Here is a 21414-nt window from a genome sequence, read left to right as displayed (position 1 = left end):
AGTATTATAATACAATTGGTGTTCTACAGTGTGACCTTGCACATGGTTACTCGAAAGTAACATCCATTGATGCTTACTTCCAGGTAAGCAGGTATTTTTTGCTTTAACAAGGTTTATCTTGTGAGTATGAACTCACTGCATTTCCATTCAACTTCATACATCTAATTAAGTAGGCTTCTGCTTATGAAAACTCATGCCAAAGTAAATTAGTAAATTCATGCCAAAATAAGCCAGTTAGTTCATCTGGGAGATTCCGCTCTTGGCATGACATTTTAGCACACAACTAGAAGAATGGGATCTGCAAACTAGAAGTATAATTCCAGAAGAGGAAAGGACCATGCTGTGTGGGTTTTGTGCATCCTATTTTTAATTTTTGTTCCTGCATAAAAGCACTCGTATCTTCAGTACAAAGTAACTGATCTAAGAATTTGGACTGTAGTTGCTGAAATGGTTAGGCCTTTGCCTCTTCCTAGTAGAACTAACTAAATTCTTAAACTCAGTACTTACAAAATGCATGTGACAGCCTCCAGATCCTGAATCCTGTGCTGCTGGAATCCAGTGACAAGAGAGTGTAGCCCCCCGTATGTATGTATGTATCCCTGTCCTTTCCCTGCTTAATAACTTGCTGCCACCAGATAATGGGGTATTTTTTCTACAAAGTTGCCCTCTTTCAATCAGCCTAAAACTTCCCTGGGTAGACCATAACAGGTTTATGAAATCAAGTCTAAAGTTTGTTGTTGTCATGTCCGACACTTTGTGACCCCATGGACCAGAGCACGCCAGGCACTCCTGTCTTCCACTGCCTCCCGCAGTTTGTTCAAACTCATGCTGGTAGCTTCGAGAACACTGTCCAACCACCTCGTCCTCTGTCGTCCCCTTCTCCTTGTGCCCTCAGTCTTTCCCAACATCAGGGTCTTTTCCAGGGAGTCTTCTCTTCTCATGAGGTGGCCAAAGTATTGGAGCCTCAGCTTCAGGATCTGCCTCCATAGCCAAAGATGTGGTGATGGCTGCTCTAGCACAAGTAGAACCAACCTACTCATAAGAGTGATTGGGAAGGCAAGTGCGTGAATGACTGCGCCCGTCCAACTCTTCAAAAGGGGTGTTCAGGGGATGTGTCAAGTGCTGGGACATCATCTTAGCTTCTGCTTAGCATGTATCATAGAGCTCTGTTGTGACCTCTGAACTGTGTAATCTGTAACCAGATCTGTTTGGGGGCTGCAGTGAATTCTGGAATAAAGCCTTTAATAATAATTGAGCCAAGAATATCAGTACTCAGTCTACGAGCGTCATGTAGCCACCATGTAGCAGTGATCTACACCTGCTATCTTTAGATGATCAGTCATTTAAACAGTTTCTACATAGTGCCTGCTGGTGACTCTAATCAGACTTTGGTTGTCTAAAACACAGGTTTTAGTGCTGCCTATAGTAATAGCTTGTTTTCAACGAACAGTTGTTCAACAAAGGCAACAAATAGTTTGGGTTCAGAACATAGCAAGGATCCAAATTGTGAATAGTGTGTGAGAGGTTAGTGTATTTTAATGGTGAAGACTCTGGAATGCACAACCTTTAAATTATATATGGGGTGATTAAAGCATTCAGCTAATCTTTATTTTAAAGACAGTTCTCTGACCCAGAGCTCCAAATGGGACCCAACCAGGGAAGCTGTTACATACTGCCTTTTTAAAAGTTACAGCAACAGCCAAGGCGACATTTTTCCACCTTCGCCGCATCAAGCAGTTGGTCCCTTACCTTTCCCGCCCCGACCTGGCCACAGTGATCCATGCGACGGTCATCTCCAGGCTTGACTACTGTGATTCGCTCTACATGGGGCTGCCCTTGAAGCTGTCCCAGAAACTCCAGTGGGTGCAGAATACTGCAGCGAGACTCCTCACGGGGTCTCTGCCATGGGAGCATATTCACCCAGTGCTTTTCAAGCTGCACTGGCTCCCGGTGGAGTACAGGATCAGATTTAAGGTGCTGCTTTTGACCTTTAAAGCCCTTCACAGCCTAGGACCCTCATACCTACGGGATCGCCTCTCCTGGTATGCCCCACGGAGAGCCTCAAGGTCCATAAATAACAACACCCTAGTGGTCCCAGGCCCTAAGGAAGTTAGATTGGCTTCAACCAGAGCCAGGGCCTTTTCAACTCTGGCTCCGGTCTTGTAGAACGCTCTGCCTCACGAGACCAGGGCCCTGCAGGATCTGATTTCTTTCCGCAGGGCCTGTAAGACAGAGTTGTTCCGCCTGGCCTTTGGCTTGGAGCCAGTTTGATTCCCTCCCTCTCTTTCTTTTTTCTTTTCCTTCTCCCTCTGCGATGAGGCTACATTTTAATGTTTCAATATTTTAATGTTGTATTTTTTAATTTTGTTTTTAAGCTGTAATCATTTAACTTGTTTTTATTATTGCTTGTAAGCCGCTCTGAGCCCGGCCTTGGCTGGGGAGGGTGGGGTATAAATAAAAATTATTATTATTATTATTATTATTATTATTATTATTATAACATGTCCCAAAACTGTATTTACCTTCTATGCTATTATATTGTTGACCAATATGATTTACAATCCAAACTACTGAGTTCTTTCTTTCTCTCTATAATTTCAAGGCACACAGTTTATCAAACAAAATTAATTTCATACTTTCGGTGTGTGTTTGTGTGCTAATGTTTGTCTGCACTGATGACAACAATGTTAGCTCATGTATTAATCCTTTTTTTCATGATATGGGTACAGTATTTTACAGTGGCATCTACCCCCTGCACACACCAGCATACAATATATTATAGAAATATAATTTGTAACATCGCAAAGCTGTTAATATTGTGGCATCAGGTTAAGAGCACATATCTGGGGAGATGTTCAGACTGTGGGATCAGTTTCAGTTGCTGGGCCCTGATAATATGGATAAGACAGTTACCGGGCTTACCAGATGCCCTCTTCACCCTTGCCCATACTGGCTGATTAAATTTAGCAGGATTGATTAAGGGAGTGGTTAATGCCTTGTTACAGGAGGGAGAAATGTCCATTGCATTCATGGAGGCTGTGGTACACTCACTTTTGAAAATGTTGATGATTGTAATATTTCATAGGAATGCAGGTGCCGCTGTGGGTTAAACCACAGAGCCTAAGACTTGCCGATCAGAAGGTCGTGGTTCGAATCCCCACGATGGGGTGAACTCCCGTTGCTCGGTCCCTGCTCCTGCCAACCTAGCAGTTCGAAAGCACGTCAAAGTGCAAGTAGATAAATAGGCGGAAAGGTAAACGGTGTTTCCGTGCGCTGCTCTGGTTCACCAGAAGCAGCTTAGTCATGCTGGCCACATGACCTGGAAGCTGTACACTTGCTCCCTTGGCCAATAAAGCGAGATGAGCGCTGCAACCCCAGAATTGGTCATGACTGGACCTAATGGTCAGGGGTCCCTTTACCCTTTATAATATTTCATAAAGAATGAAACGGGACATACAGCCTGGGAACTAACCCCATGTGCTAGGAAGCATGGGTTTGTTTGTTTTTGCCAGTTTCATCCTCTGATAGCATCCTCTACAGTCTGTCTGTTGGCCAATAGGAGCTGATATTCAGGGGCATCATGGATTGCAATGCAAGGCAGGACAAAAAAAGCCCCTGTGTGTCCATTGCTTCTCAGCCTAAGTCCTTATCAAGCAGCTTTCATGTTTCTCACAAAGAATGTTTAGAGGGAAACTTGTGCTAGCCTGTAAGAGCTAAACAGGGGTCAGCAAACTTTTTCAGCAGAGGGCCAGTCCACTGTCACTCAGACCTGGGGGGGGGGGACTATATGGGGGGGGGGGCGGGAATGAACGAATTCCTATACCCCACAAATAACCCAGAGATGCATTTTAAATAAAAGGACACATTCTACAAAACACGCTGATTCCCGGATCGTTCGTGAGCCGGATTTAGATGGCAATTGGGACAGATCCGGGCCCCAGGCCTTAGTCTACCCATGAACTAAACCAACAATTAGGCTTGTGACACTAAAATGCTTAATTCATTACGGCATGAATTGCGGGGGGGGGGGTGTATATATGCACCTGTGGGGGTTTTTATTATTATTAAATGGTCATGAAATGTAGGAAGGACAGCTTGTGAAAGTTACGTTAAACCTTAAATGTTTGCAAAATAAGTATAGTAATCATTCATAATAGCAGTCATTGGTGATAATACATCCATCTCAGATTTGTTGTGTTAATCCTGAATAGCTGTAGTGGCACAGGAAACTGTTGTCTCTCTTCAAACCCAAACAGTCAAAATCTTGTTGATTCTAATTCAGCAATTTCATGCTGGAGTCTCTCTGTGAAGGAATTTCAAATATGTGTGAAATGTGTATGGAACTCAGTTTATGTCCAGGGAACCAACTAGCAGTTTCCAGTGGCTCGTGGTATAAGAAGTATATGTGTTTGGTCTCATTCACACATGCTAATTTCTTAAAAATAGGAAAGACAGAACACAACCATTTCAAAACTGCATTTTGTTGTCGTTTAAGGAGCTATTTTGTGTGGAAAGAAAACCAGTATGAAGAACTGAAAAGTTACTGTACCAGAAAAACTGGAAAACCAAACCTATTTAATCTATTATTGTTAAATACTCTCACTTTTAACATTAACTAGTCTGTATATTTAGTTCATTTCTTTATATTTAGAATCCTTATTTTTTTTCTTGCTGCTTGTTTTCATTTTACAAATATGTTTAGTAAATTGTTTAAGCCCATTTCAGTATCATAATTTAAACCTTTTCCTTTAATTTTTTTTTTGTTTAATCTTCTTAGTGCATTCTTTACCGGAGTAAAGTGCATGTTTTCCCTTTAATTTAGAAATATTTTTCTCTTTCAGGGCTGGGAAGAAATTGTGGATGCGTCTGTCTCTCACTTGTTGAAAACGTGTTTGTCCAAGAGTTCGAAAGACCACGCACTGACACTTACCAATCAGTTGTGTATCCCCAAGGACACGAATAAACTGAAGAAACACATAACCTTGCTCTACGATAGATTGGCCAAAGGGGGTCGGATGTCTCTAAATACAGACTTTGACTCTCAGCAAACGATGATTCCAGCAGGTAAGCAATTTGATACACATTTGTGTGCATCCTAGTTCAGAAATAAAGGAATGTAACTTTGGTTAGGTTTGCTGTTTAAGTTTCCTATTAAAATTGTCATAGTCAAGAGAAATGACTTTCCTCTCCCCCTCAGAAATTCCAGTGTAACCACTGAATAAATATGCTAGTGCAATTTTGATGCCAAATATTTTTAGAATGGTATGTGTTTCTTTGCTGTAGCATTAAATATGATCCATTATGTTTTCCTTCTAACCAATAAAAAGTGGATTAGAGAATAAAACCATTTTCGGCTAACGTTTGTCTAAACTCGATCACTGGCTGCCATATTTCAGGAACATAAATAGACTAATACAGAAGTTAATGTACCCCAGATGATCATTTTGTGCTGCCTTCAAGCTAACCGCTAAGTTCAGTTGAAAGGTGGACAAAGACATGCATTTCATCTTTTAGGAGTTCCATGTATGCACCCAACTGGGGTTTTGGAGCCTGTTATAATGATCTCCCTGAATTGCTTCAAACTGTTTTCTTCCTGAAACTGTTTTCTCCCTTAAGAGAGCAAATGCAAGGAATCTATCCACATCACTTTTCTTTAATGTCTTCCCAAACCTTTATTGTTTTACTTATCTGATACAATATGTGGGCACATCTAGTAGGGGCTGGCGGAAAAGAGTGATTCACGGCTTGATATGTAAACGTTAGTGGAACTGTGCTAAGGTTAGATTCCGAAAATAGGCTAGGGAAGTTTTCCCCTGTTGATTCTTCTAAACTTCTCACCAGGTTTTGATATTGTGGTCTAAAGCAATGTATTCTGCTGTCTTGAACAATGGATGGAGGGATAATGGTTAGCCCCCCAACTTCCTTTCAAAGCGAACTCAGAAAGTAGCCTTAGGAGATCAACATGTGTTCACTGCTGATTGATAGTGTGGCTGATACCTTTCAGTATCTTTATGAAACCTTGGAGAGAAACCATCAAGGGCACTGTGTGATCAATATACTGATGACGCCCAGCTCTGTTTCTCCGGCTAGCAACCAGGAGTTGCTATCTGTGAACCTGAGTTAGATTGCTATAGTTTAAGTGTGATTCAGCAGGCTCATACTGAATCTCTACATGGTGAAAGTAACATAAATGGGGAATCCCAATGTTCTTGGAGATATGAGCTTGCTCATTATTAATGGCGTAACTGAGGTACTTGGTTCAGCTGGTGCCATAACCATTCCCCAATTCCTTTTCTCCTTTATATTCGCTCTTTTAAGCACAACAGAAAAAGTAATACAATACAATAGCTGTCATTAATAGGAGACACACTTACCACTCAGTGTCTAGGAGGGGCAAACACTCTGAATAGCAGATAACTAACCCTTCACTTGATCTATTTCCCAGTGGCCAACATGAGCATACATTTCTATTTGGTCATCAATTAGCCCTGGTGAAAACAAAAGCCGCCTTCCAAATGGCACTACTTGCACTGGAAACCTAATCAACCATCCTCTTAAGGATAGGATCCTCCTCTCCGTTGTTCTGCACTGAGCACTCTAGTTCGAGATATGGTCAGGACATGGAACCTTGTTTTGATTGGCTCAAGCCCCTCACCTTTATTTCCTAAAAGGTAAAGTAAAGGGACCCCTGACCATTAGGTCCAGTTGTGGCCGACTCTGGGGTTGCGGCGCTCATCTCGCTTTATTGGCTGAGGGAGCCGGCGTACAGCTTCCGGGTCATGTGGCCAGCATGACTAAGCCGCTTCTGGCGAACCAGAGCAGCGCACGGAAACGCCGTTTACCTTCCCGCTGGAGCGGTACCTATTTATCTACTTGCACTTGGACGTGCTTTCGAACTGCTAGGTTGGCAGAAGCAGGGACTGAGCAACGGGAGCTCACCCTGTCACGGGTACTCGAACCACCAACCTTCTGATCGGCAAGCCCTAGGCTCTGTGGTTTAACCCACAGCGCCACCTGCGTCCCTTTATTTCCTAAGACTGGCTTAATTATCCTGTGATGGAAAACATGAACTGTTGTACCTGCAATTATTTAATATATCCAAAATAGCATGAACATTCTCCTCCAACCTTGGACTGAGCCTAGTTTACCTGTACTCTTAGGAGACCTCTTCTCTCAGGAAAACAGTCTTTTAAGCTTGTATTTCCAAGAGACCACTTTATTTATTTTTCCTGGATCTGCTCCTTATTTTCCAAGCTTTGTTCAGTCTGTTCCACATTTGTAGCGTCTTCACAAGATTGCTCCAACCCCAGCTAGCTCTCTCCCTTGTTTCCGTTGCATTTTTGTTAGTCTCTTCAGGTTAGTAAGGAACTAGTGGTGTACACCAATTGCAAGATTCAGTTTGTACCCTGATTTGGTGCTTTAGAAACAGCCTGATTCGATCAGAAGTGCTTCTGAGATTTCATTCCCTTCCTGCCCTGGAACCATCTTTAACTTTTTTGCTTTATTTTTTGAAATAATTAAATGAAATTCGCAAGCATGCTAGTCCTTTATCCTCTGAGGAGGATAAATGCTGCCAAATTTCATAAGAAAGTTGCAGTCATTTTCTCTGCAAGTTTTGGGGTGGTTAAAAAGGGATCAATTTGTATGGTCAGTTTATATGAAAAGAGCATATACGCATCATAGAGATGCCCTTAGGTAAGACGGATACCAAATTTCGGAAGGGTTGATCTTGTATTTTTATGTTCTAAGTGCTTTTAAAGTTGATTTTGGAGGAAAGAACTAAAAGATATTACGTTGTTCCTAATGGATATCTTCACTGGTTAGGGTGATGTTGGACTGGCCTGTCCCAAAGCCCTGCTTTTAAGGAAGGAGATCAGTTGTAGCTGGGAAGAGCACCTTTGCAGTCATTTTCCCCAAACCTTTGAAGGATCTTTGCAAGAAAGTGTCGCAGTGCACACACACACACTTCTAGGGGGAAAATGCCTTTAGTTTAAAATAGTTTGTGCAACCGCTCGTTCCTTTAATATTGCTGTTTATGTGTTTAAATTTTAATTGATCTTATGGTTGGGTTGTTTCCTATTTAGGATTCTGAAAATCACCTTGACTAAAGGATGAAGTGAGAGTAATATTAAATGCAAATGTTTATAGGTAGCAAGAATAAGACCGCAAATCATGTTTGTTTTGGTATGTGTGGAAAATCACACACACACACACACTTCCCATTAACAATCCAAAACATTACATATATATAAATTTTATTTAATAGGCTTTTAATCTTTTAGTCAGTTTTAGACGGCATTGCAAATATAAATAAACTCTGACATTGACTAAGTTGCTATGTAGTTACTTATTTCTCACATAATGCTTTAGGGCCATGACCTTATGAGTCACTCATCACAGTGGCAGAACCTGATTAATGTTATTATGTTTTTACTTTATTGCCCATTTCATGCACTATGTTTTCCTAGTATGTGGCTATTATGCCCTGCAAGAGGGCAGCTAAATCCAAAATAAACTGACCTGGACATAGCTGACAGAGGTCAGTTTGGAGGGTTTTTTTGGTGGGGGAAACGCATGATAGACTTAATTAGACTTAAGATAAGCTCAAGAGGGTTTCGTCTTGTTTCTTCAATTGAAGCAACATCACTCTCCTCATACCAGATAGTAAACTACTTTTAAAACTGAGGGGAGTTTCAAAAGTAGTTTGTGATTTGGCATGGGAAGGGGGAGGTCTGCTGGACAAAATGGGGGGTGGGGAAGTATCCAACATTTTACTGGGTTAACACAAGCCCCTTAAATGAATCTTATGAGCTATTTGGATCCCATCCAATATCATTTAGTACTTGTGGTGTCTTTTCCGGTTCAAGTGGGCATGGGTAATGTAGATATCAATGTTAAGGTTCTATATATGTAAATAAGTATGAACTTACTGGAAGAAAAGTGTTATTAAATTGCAGTGTGCCTTCTGGGTAAATGGACAGTATGTGAAATAAAGTTTCCATTATACTCTTTGCTCAGTTTCATTCAGTTTTCTTGGTCATGCTGGGAGCGGCTTTCAAAAATTACTTTTGCAATGTCGTTTACGACACTTTGAAGGCCAGTTTAGTATAATTAGTAGGAGAGGAGTGAAAGATGTTCAGAAGCCGTTCTATGAATGTAATGATAAAGATCTACAAGTCACATCAAAATGTGTTTTATACTGTGTTGCCTTTGGCATCATCTTAAACAGCTGGCTTAGGACGGAAGTAAAGGGGTTTGAGGAACTCCGCCAATCATTAGTATGGGTCAAGACTGTATAGGCTTTGCTGAAACGTGGTTTAGACCACCCTGATGACTCCTTGTGGGTGGGCAAAACTTTTTTAAGGTTACGTTCAGTGAATGAATTCTGTAAGTATTTTTAGTCGTATATTTTGGTTGCTTCTTTTTATATTTTGTAAGCTGCATGCAGTATATGGCAGCTTTTAGATGTGTTTGGATAGCTGCTTTTTGCAAACACAATTAGGGAGGCTTTCCAAGTTTTGACACGGAGTCGCATGGGTCACGTGACTCACACAGGAGCATGGGCTGGAAGATGCGCACCCAGGGTTTGCACTGGAGGGTACGGTGGCACCATTCACATAATAAAAGCTACCACAGAGATATTGACATTTTCAAAAGTTGAGGGTTCATGGCTTGGCAGTACTTGGTTAATTGGGAACCGGTGTCATAAATCATGCCTTGAAATTCTTCTCCTAAGAATATATGCAGTGTGCTCCAGTGGGTGTTATTTATAGATTTTCTCACTATAGCCATATTATCTAAAATAAATAAATAGAGGTATTGACCCATCAAATTTTAAATCCTAGAAGAAGCATATTTGAACACATGTTCAAAGACTACCATATAAAACCAATCCATTGATCATTAGTATATGGAAGTTTATGAATGAGGCTTTCACTGAAACAGTTATTAGATTAGAATCCTGCTGAACTGAGTAATTCATTTACAAACATACATTGAATCCTTCAGACAGTGAAATCCTATTTAAAAATTTATTGACCTGGATTTTTCTGTCATCCAAAACATAATTCTGCATTCAGCTTCCTGTCACTCTATGACCGAACTTCCCTCATATTTTCTTGTAATTAATGCAACTAATCTTATATTTATTTGCTTCGTAAGCCTTCTAATGTGTTGCAGTTTTTTACACCGCTTCTGGTATCTCACTGTATAAGGAAAACAAGGGCTGGTGTTAAGAATTCACACTACAGAATTCTGAACAATCCTATTTTCTCTTACCTTGTGAAGTAGGTATAATGTGAGAATTAGGTGTGAGTACTAGTCTCTGAATTTATAGCAGAGGGGAAATTTGAACCCCAGCACTCACAGGTTCATGTCTAGCATTTTGTCCACTAGATTTAAAAACCTGTTCTCAAGCTCAGTAAACAAATATATTGATTATATATGTACAATATGTACATATTGAGTATATGCACATCAGAGCCACTGTTGTAAATATATTGTGCATTTCTAAACATAGTATTTTCTATTAAATATAGTATTTTATATTGGCAAACAAACATTAACATTTCACTGAACATATAAAATATATTCTAGTTTGAACAGCCAGAACAGCTTTTGTAACTGGAGTCAGTCTGGGCTCTACCCTCCTAGGCCAGCTGGAAAAAAGCCAGCTAGAGTTTCAGGATCAGGCCTTGCACCTGCAGCAGGAGCCAATATCTACAGATCAAAATCTGGAATAAGTCTCGCAAAATCAACCAGAGCAGCCTCTGTAGCTGGAGACCATTGAGGACCTGACGTCCCAGGCCAGGTAGAAATAGACTAGGTCTTGCTCTGCTCACAGCTAAATGTTCTCTAAGTAGCTATGGCTACATTTTTTTACCTCCTGGGCCAAGAAGAAATAAGCCAGACAATGTGTGAATTGAATTTACACACTAGTTGAATGACCAGGTCAAATATTTACATTATCCAAAGTTCTTAAGAAAATTATTGCAATCTGAATCCATCTCTCAATCTCTCCTGTCATAACACCTTTTTTTTTTAACAGATACAATTAATTAATCTTAAAATTCATAGATCAGACTAGAAACTTTAATTTTTAAGATGGAACGGTTTTCATTTATCCATTTCAGAACTTTCTTCATCTAGTGTTCAGTGCTGTGTTGAAAACTTTAGCATAATTTTTCTGAGGGCACCACCAAAAACATCTCTTTCACATGGAAGTTCTGCAAGAGTTCGGCAAATTAAATCTTACTTTCGTAGTATTTGCTTTGAGGGTTTATAAAATGCTTTATTTGTAATGGACATGTTTTAAAACTTAAGACACTGAAAGATGATGCAATTTCTCTCCAACATGCACTCCTGCAGCAACTGTTGCCAAATACTTGAAATTTAATGTTATGATTACGGGTATTGAACTTGGCATATATCTTTCAACACACGACGAAGCCTTCTAGTGCCCCCGGGTAATGATTGGAAAACGTTGGGGCAGAAACATTAGAATATATTTTGCAAAACTCTTGGGGGGTGTCTTGTTGCCTGTTAAAGTAATTGCAAGACTTATTCCAGATTTTGTTCTGTAGATATTCATGTAGCATTAATAAGGTCATGGTGGTTTTTAGTGCCATCAGCATGTGAGCACCAAGCACTTCATTATATTAGACCATATGGTTTTTGCCTCCAAAGAGCTTAAGGGGTAATTTTATGTATGAGTAATGAAGGGCGAGGGGAATGATAAGGGAGGTTGTGGGTGAAGAGGAGAGCCCTGTGCAAAATTAACCTTGGGTCAGAAGCTGAATATAAACGGTGGCAAGGGATGCTTGATAGGAAAGGCCTGGTGGAGCTTATTACTGTTGCCACATGCCTGTGGGCAAGTGCACAACGCAAGGTGGGAGAGATATGAGCTAGAAGGAATGGTATACTGATTTAGTTGTATTTATTTTCATAGTTAAACTTCTAATACAGTAACAATTCAGTTACCAGAAAGAAACAGATACATAGCAATAACTCCCCCAAAACAGCATCAAACAAGAGAACCTGATCTAACATGTACTAATTTAAAGCGCTGTAAAATCAAAGGCTTGTTGAAATAGAAATCTTCATGCTCGCAGAATACAAAAAAGAGGTGATGATCTAACCTGCCACAGAGGTGGCCGTCTCATGCATTGCTGATAAAACACACCAACCGGCTACACTTTCCCAAGAAGCTGTCCCAGTACGATCAGAGTTTTTCTACTAATACAATATAATATATTCAAGGTTATTATTGGTTTTGCCATTATAATAGTACTGCACCTGTGTAAGAGTTTGAGGGTAGAATTATGCAACCGTTTCCTTTACATTACAGGTTCTGAAAACTGGTATTGCAAAGCCACAGAATCTTAATCGAGGCTTCTCAAACGTGCAATAGTCAGGGAATCACATACTTGGTAGGCCCTTCTCCAAATCCCTTTTAGATGTGAATTTCACGACGACTGGGTTTGAAAAAACAAATGTGGCAGTCCAACTTGAAAAGAGGGATGGCAGGGCTGCTGACAAGTGGACAGAAGGGGTTTGATTTTGAGAGGCCTAAGGCCAGCTGGGGCCCCAGACTCTTAGTTTGCATTTTTTAAAAAAAATTAAATTGGACACTTCTGAAGAAAGTTAGAGCATAAAATGCGAAGGCAGCTCTGATGCTTCTGCACATCACATGGCAGGCAGCACCTTTGCTAAGGACACTTAATCAAAGCAATCAGAGGTAGGAAGGACCACTCTCATAGCCGGAACAGTAGGAGAAGCTCTTTAGGGAAGGATATTGGGGCATGTCTGATAAAGTGTGATGCCTTTACAGAACACAACATATGTTGTATTGGCTTAGTTTGGAATGTAACTCCCTTAAAACAAATGAGTTTTCCTTCATGCTGAGAAAAGGTGGTAATTTTGCAGACCCTTTCGCTCTGATTTTCCATGTTTCTCACACAGCCACTACTAGTCTGCGTGTCATCACCGAGCTGTTGTTTATTGACATGCAGAAACCATAAAGCAAAAATATAAAATGCAAAATGGCTCAACAAATACAACCATAAAATAAACACCTTACAGCTGCAGCAAGTTAAAATTCCTCCAGACTGTACTTTGCCTAATTCTCTCTTAGAGCCATCCAAGTTGGTGTCTATCGCTGCCTTCCGTAAAAGTGTATTCCATAGTTTAACTATGCTCCATGGGACATACGGTAGAGGGTGGTCCACTAGGGCTACTGGAGAAGCCAAGGCCTCCCAAGGAAAATGCCAAGCTCTCTTTTTTTAAAATCCCCTCAATGCTACACACTCCCCCTCCCCGCCAACTCCCACCTTTTATAGTAAATCTGTTTGAACTCAGAGAAGCTCTGCAAACCGTTCTGGCAATCAGCTGTCTCCTCCAATCCGCCAATCCTACTCCAGAAGTCTTCCTATGGCAAAGTTTCGACTCCTCTGTGTTTCTAAGCAGAAAAACGATGTGACTTAATGGACTACTTGAAACCCAACCCCGTGCGGAATGCTTGTACTCCACATCTTGTTACGAGGCCTGTCTGGCACAGCCATTGCAGCAGATATCATACATCAGTTCTGAGGATGTACAGAGCTCAAGACCTACCCAGCCAGGCTTTTGGAGCATCCTTGTTCCCCAAGCAACCTTGCTGTTTGCTTTTAAAAATTTGCTGCCTTGTTACGTATGTGAGCAGCACTGGGCACAAAGTGAGTTTTTCAAATGTAATTTAATTTAAAAATAACAAAGTTCTTTACTTATATAATTTGTCCAGTGGATAGAGATATAGGAAGGAACTTGAATTATTATTTTTAAATGTGTTTGTCCATCATGCAGCTGTTTAGCTGCAAAGTCTTATGCTAAAACTTGTGCTAAGTTTAATAGTAGGCTAGTTTCTACACACACTCTTCATACACAACTCTCTGTCCTCCGTCCAGGCAAGCCTAAGGCATTATCACACCTTCCAACATTCCAGTGATCAAAATTGGGACCCTCATTTTTTGATCCCGAGCTCTTGTAGGAGGTAGCTGTCTTTTGGTACAGTGCTGTGGTGCGAGTTAGCTGACTTGCGCAAGAGCGCAAGACCAAACAATGGGGCATTCCGGGATCCAATCAGAAGCCAGGATGGCTTCTGTAATTCTGGGAGGTCCCTCTCAAATCAGGATGGTTGAGGGGTATGCCTCATCAGCGTTTAAATACATATTCCAGTCAGGCAAAAACATGGAAGTAGAGTGCAAAGCTGGGGTGGGAAATGGCTTGCGGAGAGGGAATGTGGAAGGGAGGGGATGTGTTCTGGGAAGAGTCTCACAGGCCAAATGGAGAGACTTGAGTGTCTGCATTTGCCCCCTGGAAAGTTAGTTGAGGTTATGCAAATGTTTTGGTGATTAACAACAAGAACCGTAAAAGTTCTCTGCTGGCACAATTCTACATTTCCCCAACCATGCAGTGAATCCTCCTAGACATATTTTGGAGCTGCACATTGCTATGTTGTCCTGTCCATGACCAAGTGGCTTTACAGTGTTTAGGGATGGTGCCCTAGGTCCTATAGCTTCATTTGTCTCATAGGATTTATGGTAATATCAAATTATATTAGTCTTTTTTGGCGATCACTCGTAGCCAAGTAAGATTGTCTTCTATGAACATGGTTTTAACAGTGAGTCCGTAAGTGGATCCACATATCCTTCCACAGTTTCTGGGCAGGAATTGATCATGGTGAGGTTTGCCAAAGATGCCTTCCTCTTAGCACGTTTCTCCCTTTCGCCCTGAATTCACACGTCTTCAAAGCCCATGACACTTTTGGTAAAGGCTGTTCTCCAACTGGAGCGCTTGCAGGCCAGTGTTCCCCAGTTGTCGGTGTTTATACTACATTCCTTTAGATTTGTCTTGAGAGAGTCTTTAAATCTCTTTTGTTGACCACCAGCATTACACTTTCCATTTTTAAGTTCGGAATAGAGTGGTTGCTTTGGAAGACGATCACCAGGCATCCAAATAGCATGACCAGTCCAACGAAGTTGATGTTGAAGAATCATTGCCTTGACACTGGTTATCAATGCTTCTTCCAGTACAGTGGCATTAGTTTGCCTGTCTTCCCAAGTGATGTGTAAAAATTTTCAGAGACACTGTTGATGCAATCTTTCAAGGAGTTGGAGATGGCATTTATAAGTGGTCCGTGTTTCATAAGCAAACAGTAAGGTTGGTAGTACGATAGCTTTGTAAACAAGCATTTTGGTTTCCTTCCAAATGTCCTGGTCCTCAAACATTCTACACTTCAATTGGGCGAAAGCTGCACTCTCAGAGCTCAGGCAGTGCTGGATTTCGGCATCAGTATCGGCCCTGGTGGAAAGATGGGAGAAGTGATTGACACTTTCCAATATTACACCATTAAGTTGAATTTGTGGCGCTGCAGAGGGGTTGTTCTGTGCTTGTTGGTATAGCACTTTGTTTTGTGGGTTGTTTTTTTGATATTGAGCAATAGGCCAAGCACAGGTATTCTGTATACTATCACAGCAGAGCTAAGACCTGAACCCAGGGCCAAGTCCAACATCATTACACTACCCTGCACCAATGCAAATGTTAATTTTGAAGATGTAAGTTTCACTCTACATGCACTGGGTAATACAATTCGAGTTGCTAGCTGTAGTCTGTTACATCCCTTGCATATTTATATTCCCCTGAGTAAAATGCCGAAAGGGGTAGTAAGATGAATAAGCATGCTAACGTGGTAGAAAGACATCTATTTGCTTGGTGAGAAAACACTCCATTGCTCAGTTGATGTTGCATCTATCAAGCACTAGACAATGAAGGAAATGAAGCATTAAAAAGATAACAGCAATCACTTAGAATAATAATAATAATAATAATAATAATAATAATAATAATAATAATAATTTAAAGAGGAAAAGTCATGCATAATGAATTTTTTAGAATCCCACTGGAGACTTGGGACTCACTGGTTGGTTTGGACTGCAAAATGTAGCTGGCAGCCCTACCATTCCAACTCCCTTCCTCTAAGTACGATTGAGATCAACGCATTAATGCCTTGGTCTATGGAATCGTACTGCTGGCTCCTTGCACTGAAATCATTAAATTTTAATATGTACTGCTAAAGTATAAGTAGTCAAAAATGATTAATCGTGTTGATGTCAGCTGTTGGTGAAAATAATGGGCAAATAGTATTTTTCACTGATGACCATATTTGTCACTGTACTTTATTTTCTGTACAGTTTGCTTTCTTAGGCATATGTGGTCAAATGTAATCCCACTGCACCTGGTGCACAAACCAATTCCCTAAAACCACAGGAAAAAGTGTATTTATAAGGAAGAAACTTCATAAATCTGTTATGTTTTCTAAAATGACTGGTCATAGTAACAAAGTATGTAATATGCACAGTGATTTAAAAGTTATAAACAAATGTGATATCTTTTTGCTGTGTAAACTAAACTAAATTTCTATTGAAATAACAAGACTTCATATTTTTAAAAAATGTTTTTAATATGTCATAGCTCCAAAGGAGAGAGCAGTAAGCTCTAAAATAGCAAATAGAAAAGATAAAATATATAACATTTTAAAACAAGAGGGCACTTCTTAACAATTCCCAAATGAAGTGTGGCTACCCTTGATCTAATTTCCAACCTTGGTTACCTAAAAGCATTTGGTGCTTTAGATTACGGTTAGTGAGCTGAATTAAGAATTTCAATGTGGAACTTTACCAATGTTTAGAGCATTGTATTTTGATCGGGCATCCAGATTCAAATCATCTTTCAGTCATGAACCTCACTGGCTGATCTTGAGCAGAATTGTCCCAAGGCAGATCTACTACCCCTCCCCTAACATCCCATATACCCTGAAGGGTGGTATACAAATAACAACTACTTACTTACTTACTTTTACATACATACATACATACATACCTACATATATACCTACATATATACCCTGCTTGTCCCCCAGCAGGACTCATTTTTGTAAGTTATTTTCGCTAATATAGGCATTTTTGCATGCAGTTTTCCTCTAATACATGCAGGTGTGCATTTTCTTTATTGGAGAAATGCATTGCAAAATTTCAAAAGTGCACCTTTTGAAGGGAAATTGCCTTTTTGGTTCACGTTCTGCCTTGGGAAGTGTGAATCCAGACAAACCTCTTTCCCATCCATGCTTAGATTTGCAAACGTGCTGGCAGTTTTATATATTGTGTATTGGCTTGGCCTCAGTAACAGTTAGAAACACAGGAAGCTATCTTACACTGTGTCGGACCACTGGTCCACCAAGCTCAGTATTGTTATCTCTGACTGCATACCCTCCAACATTTCTCCAATGAAAATAGGGCCGTCCTATTCCATCATCATCATCACCCCACCGTTCTGTCTGGGTTGCCTCAGTCACCCAGGGCAAGACGTATCTGTGGAGTGAGAACAGTATGGAATAATACATTACAGTATATGTCACACACTTCTTTGATTTTATAGACTCAGTATTAAGACTAAAAGCATACTGATATGTGACCATAAGAAAATTAAAATAAAGCCCTCGGGAAGTACTAGTTCTAAGCAAGAGAATCGGAGCTAAACTTGAACACTTTGAAAATGACATTTTAAAAACTCCATCAGATCAGTTGCCATTTACTTTTATTTTTCCGCCTGTGCTTTTGTTGGTATTCTGAATTCACAGAAAATAAAGAGTTAGTTCCTTTGCCTAAAATATGAAATGCATCAATGTACATTAAAAGAGCTCTGCAGAAAACGTATAGCTGTGTTTTGGTGAAATATATTTTAAATTGGTAGTTATTGAGAAACAACTATTTTCGGAACTTTCCATGGAACATTTTTGGCCTTTGGGGGGGCCTTCCAAGGTTGCAGTGACCAACAACTTTATCCTCTCAAACACCTCATTATGAGTTGTACCGTGGCATAATAGTCTATTCTGTTACAAACTGAAGAAAAACAATGAGTTTCTCTTGTTTTCTGGTAGAATTGAAATTGGAACCTCTGCCTCATTTTGCCTTTCAGGTCAGTCTGTTGATTTGAATCAAACAGTGAACTGTTAGAAGATGTCACTTCATCTGCTTTTAATACAAAAAGACTATAGTTGTTAAAGATCTATTATAAAAATGTGCTTGCTGGCAAAGTCGATGGCATTTATAACGGGACAGCTGGGCCTTGTGCTTAGTAGCAGAGTTCAAACATAGCTTGCCAATCAAATTCTGCCCTCTGATAAACTGAGGTCATCTGGAGTTGCACTCTTGTGTCAGAAAAGAATAGTTTGATTTCTGATATGTTGTTTTTATTATTAACTGCTAAAAAGCTACTAATGGGCAAAAGGCTGGCATTGCTGGAATATTCAAAGTTGCATTGTTTATGTGAATTTATAACTGAAATAACAAATTGCAACCTAAACTAATAATAAAATGTTAGTATTGAAAAGCATATATTTCAGGTTTCCCCCACTACTGTTATTTGAAAACAAGTGATTTATTTATTTATTCTTCCTGAAGGAGGAATTTTACAATTGAACTCTTTCTTGGAGAGCACTTGCTATCAGAAAGCAAAGAAATTTGATCCCATCTGAAATCTAGCTGGCCCCATCCCTTGATAATTATAGATAGGCCTTAAATCCCCCCCCTTTTTTTTTTTTTACTGTATCCTTCAGTGGTTAACTGTAAACTGGGTTGTAGAAATATTACTCTGGTCTGCTTTTTGCATATGCAGGTTATGCTGGATAATGTTCACATTTACTTTTTAGTAGGATTATGAAGTAGATGTTTTAAGCGGTTACATTTTATCTTATCAGTTATGTTTTGACGTGTTATTTGTAAGCTGCTTTGCGGAGGTTTTTCTTAAAAAATAGCCTGTGAATTTGTTGAATAAATAAAGCAATACATAAATAAATAAGAAAGAACAATTGCTCATTTTTAAAAAAATATTTATATTCGAAGGCCGCTACGTAACTGTACTGTCATCATGTGCAAAGTAACTACTAACAAGGTATACACAGAGCAGGACATACCCTTGACTTAATTAAGTCTTTCCTCCCAGTGGCGAGAGGGCATTACGTAAATGTCTGTAATGATTCAGTAGAGGAAGATTTGGCAGTTGGAGAGTTAGATTCCTTATTTATTTGTTCACCAGCTTCAATTATTCTACAGTGGTACCTCAGGTTACATACGCTTCAGGTTACATACGCTTCAGGTTACATACGCTTCAGGTTACAGACTCCGCTAACCCAGGAATATTGCTTCAGGTTAAGAACTTTGCTTCAGGATGAGAACAGAAATTGTGCTCCGGCGGCGCGGCAGCAGCGGGAGGCCCCATTAGCTAAAGTGCTTCAGGTTAAGAACAGTTCCAGGTTAAGAATAGACCTCCGGAACGAATTAAGTACTTAACCAGAGGTACCACTGTATACTGTAGTAGTATTTCAGAAGTAAAGAAAGCAGTTCTTTCCTCCCTTGCAAATACTGTTTTTGATTATTGCTGTTGAATACCTGCCAGCAAAATTTATCTCGTCTTTCATATTCCTGATGCCTCCCATTCAGAAGGCAGGCTGGAGGAGGAAGTGAAAGTGGGGTAAAGTAATGAAGGGGAGCAAGCAAGTGCGCACTCTTTAAACTCACACCTCCTGGGGCAGTCTCTTTTAGAAACTGGACTCCGGGCTTTAATTTTACAAACAGTTGCTAAGCATAATATTTCCCTCGAACAAGTTGTCAGCGGCGAGTCTGTGCTGTCCACTTCTGCACATTAAAGAAAGTTATGGCCAGGATCCAGAGAGGTCCAGCTATGTGCATGTTCTTTTCCCTTCTAGCAGTAGCCCCTGCTGCCTACTTCATTTCATGCAATGCCGTTTTAGACTATCCATTTCGTAGGGTCTTCCGAGGTTGCAATTGAGGATGTCACTGCTGAGAAGATGAGGCCGAGAGGCCCTGTATGAGCACAATAAATATCACCCCAATTAACATTGATTCATAACATGCTAAATATGCTTCACTGAGCTTCAAAGCACTTGCTTATACGGTTTCGTAGTGGCATGTGGGTGGCTAAACAATTGTTACCTGATTGTCATGCATGTTAATATATCAGTGCAATTATACTGTACAGTGGTACCTCAGGTTAAGTACTTAATTCGTTCTGTAGGTCCATTCTTAACCTGAAACTGTACTTAACCTGAAGCACCACTTTAGCTAATGGGGCCTCCTGCCGCCGCGCTGCCATGCGATTTCTGTTCTCATCCTGAAGCAAAGTTCTTAACCTGAGGTACTCTTTCTGGGTTAGCGGAACCTGAAGCGTCTGTAACCTGATGCGTCTGTAACCTGATGCGTATGTAACCTGAGGTACCACTGTACTAGGATTTACTTAAAGCCAAAGTATGTAACCTGAAGCGTCTGTAACCTGATGCGTATGTAACCTGAGGTACCACTGTACTAGGATTTACTTAAAGCCAAAGTATGTTAGAGGATGGAAGTCGATAACAATAAAGTAGCGGCCATTGATTTCAGACAATTTTAAATTTATAAAATATGCTACACAGTTTGCTTCAAGCTTGTAATGAAATTGTCCCAGCTGATCCTTTGCTGGAAAAGGCCTTAATGTAAAGTGATTTTCATGCCTATGAGCTAAGGGGAAATGGAACTTTCCCACAATCTTGCATAGCTAGGTAAATCTTTCGTCTGTTCTAATCAGAGTTCTGGGGATAACAGATCAGTGTCTTAGAATTGTTTAGGGGATGATAGAATCATGCAACATTATTATTGCTTATAATTTATTAAGGATGAGGAGGGTTTTTCTTTGAAATTCAAAGATAAAGTTGTTCCACATTCAGCTATGTTTTGCTGATATTCTGCTGAATGTTTTTTTGTACTGACATTGTGTCTCTAAAGAAATCAGCTATTAAATCTGTTATTTGGCGGTTTGTTTCTCAGTGCCATTTCTGTGAGTTGCACATGTGCTGAATCTCATTTTGGAAATAAGGCCAACAGGACTTGAAAACTTATTTAACTGCTGCACTATCTTTCATTCTCAGGGATGTTAAAAGTTTGGCAATTTCAAAGGAGGATTTGCATGCAAAAATACCTCTATTTAAGACACCAACCTGCCATGTCCATTATTTTCCTCCTGCATTCTGGTGGCAACAATGATAAATGCATTAACGCTGCTAAGAAAATTACCAAAGAAAATTTAATTCTCCTGTTAAAGACCTTCTTTACCAATGATGGCAGGAATCACAGCTTTGAAACCACAGATTTTCTGCTGTTTAATCAGCTACTAATCTACTGATAATGTAACTGTTATCTAATATTTTAGTTCATAATTGACTACATTGTGATAGATATTTTATATACTATAAAGGTCTGGTTGTTATTTGTTTGCTTGTTACCTGAAAGCAAACAGGAAAAAGCCTGATCAGCCTCCTGGGACAAAGGC

General features: G+C 40.0%; 1 protein-coding gene across 7 annotated transcripts in view; it reads left to right on the top strand.

Moving 5' to 3' along the window:
- BBS9 (Bardet-Biedl syndrome 9) overlaps window positions 1-21414 on the top strand; it is a 228402-nt gene that overhangs the window by 100393 nt on the left and 106595 nt on the right. For all 7 annotated transcript variants that reach the window (XR_014503855.1, XR_014503856.1, XM_083407022.1 and 4 more), the window contains exon 20: window positions 4842-5064. Coding sequence is in view for 5 of the 7 variants with exons in the window: in XM_083407022.1 (XP_083263148.1) it covers window positions 4842-5064 (223 nt within the window). In the remaining 2 variants the exon portion in view is untranslated. The remainder of the gene's footprint in view (window positions 1-4841; window positions 5065-21414) is intronic.

This window comes from Podarcis tiliguerta (assembly GCF_965153285.1).
Source record: "Podarcis tiliguerta genome assembly, chromosome: 12".
Taxonomy (NCBI): domain Eukaryota; kingdom Metazoa; phylum Chordata; class Lepidosauria; order Squamata; family Lacertidae; genus Podarcis; species Podarcis tiliguerta.
This window is presented reverse-complemented; position numbering and strand designations above follow the sequence as displayed.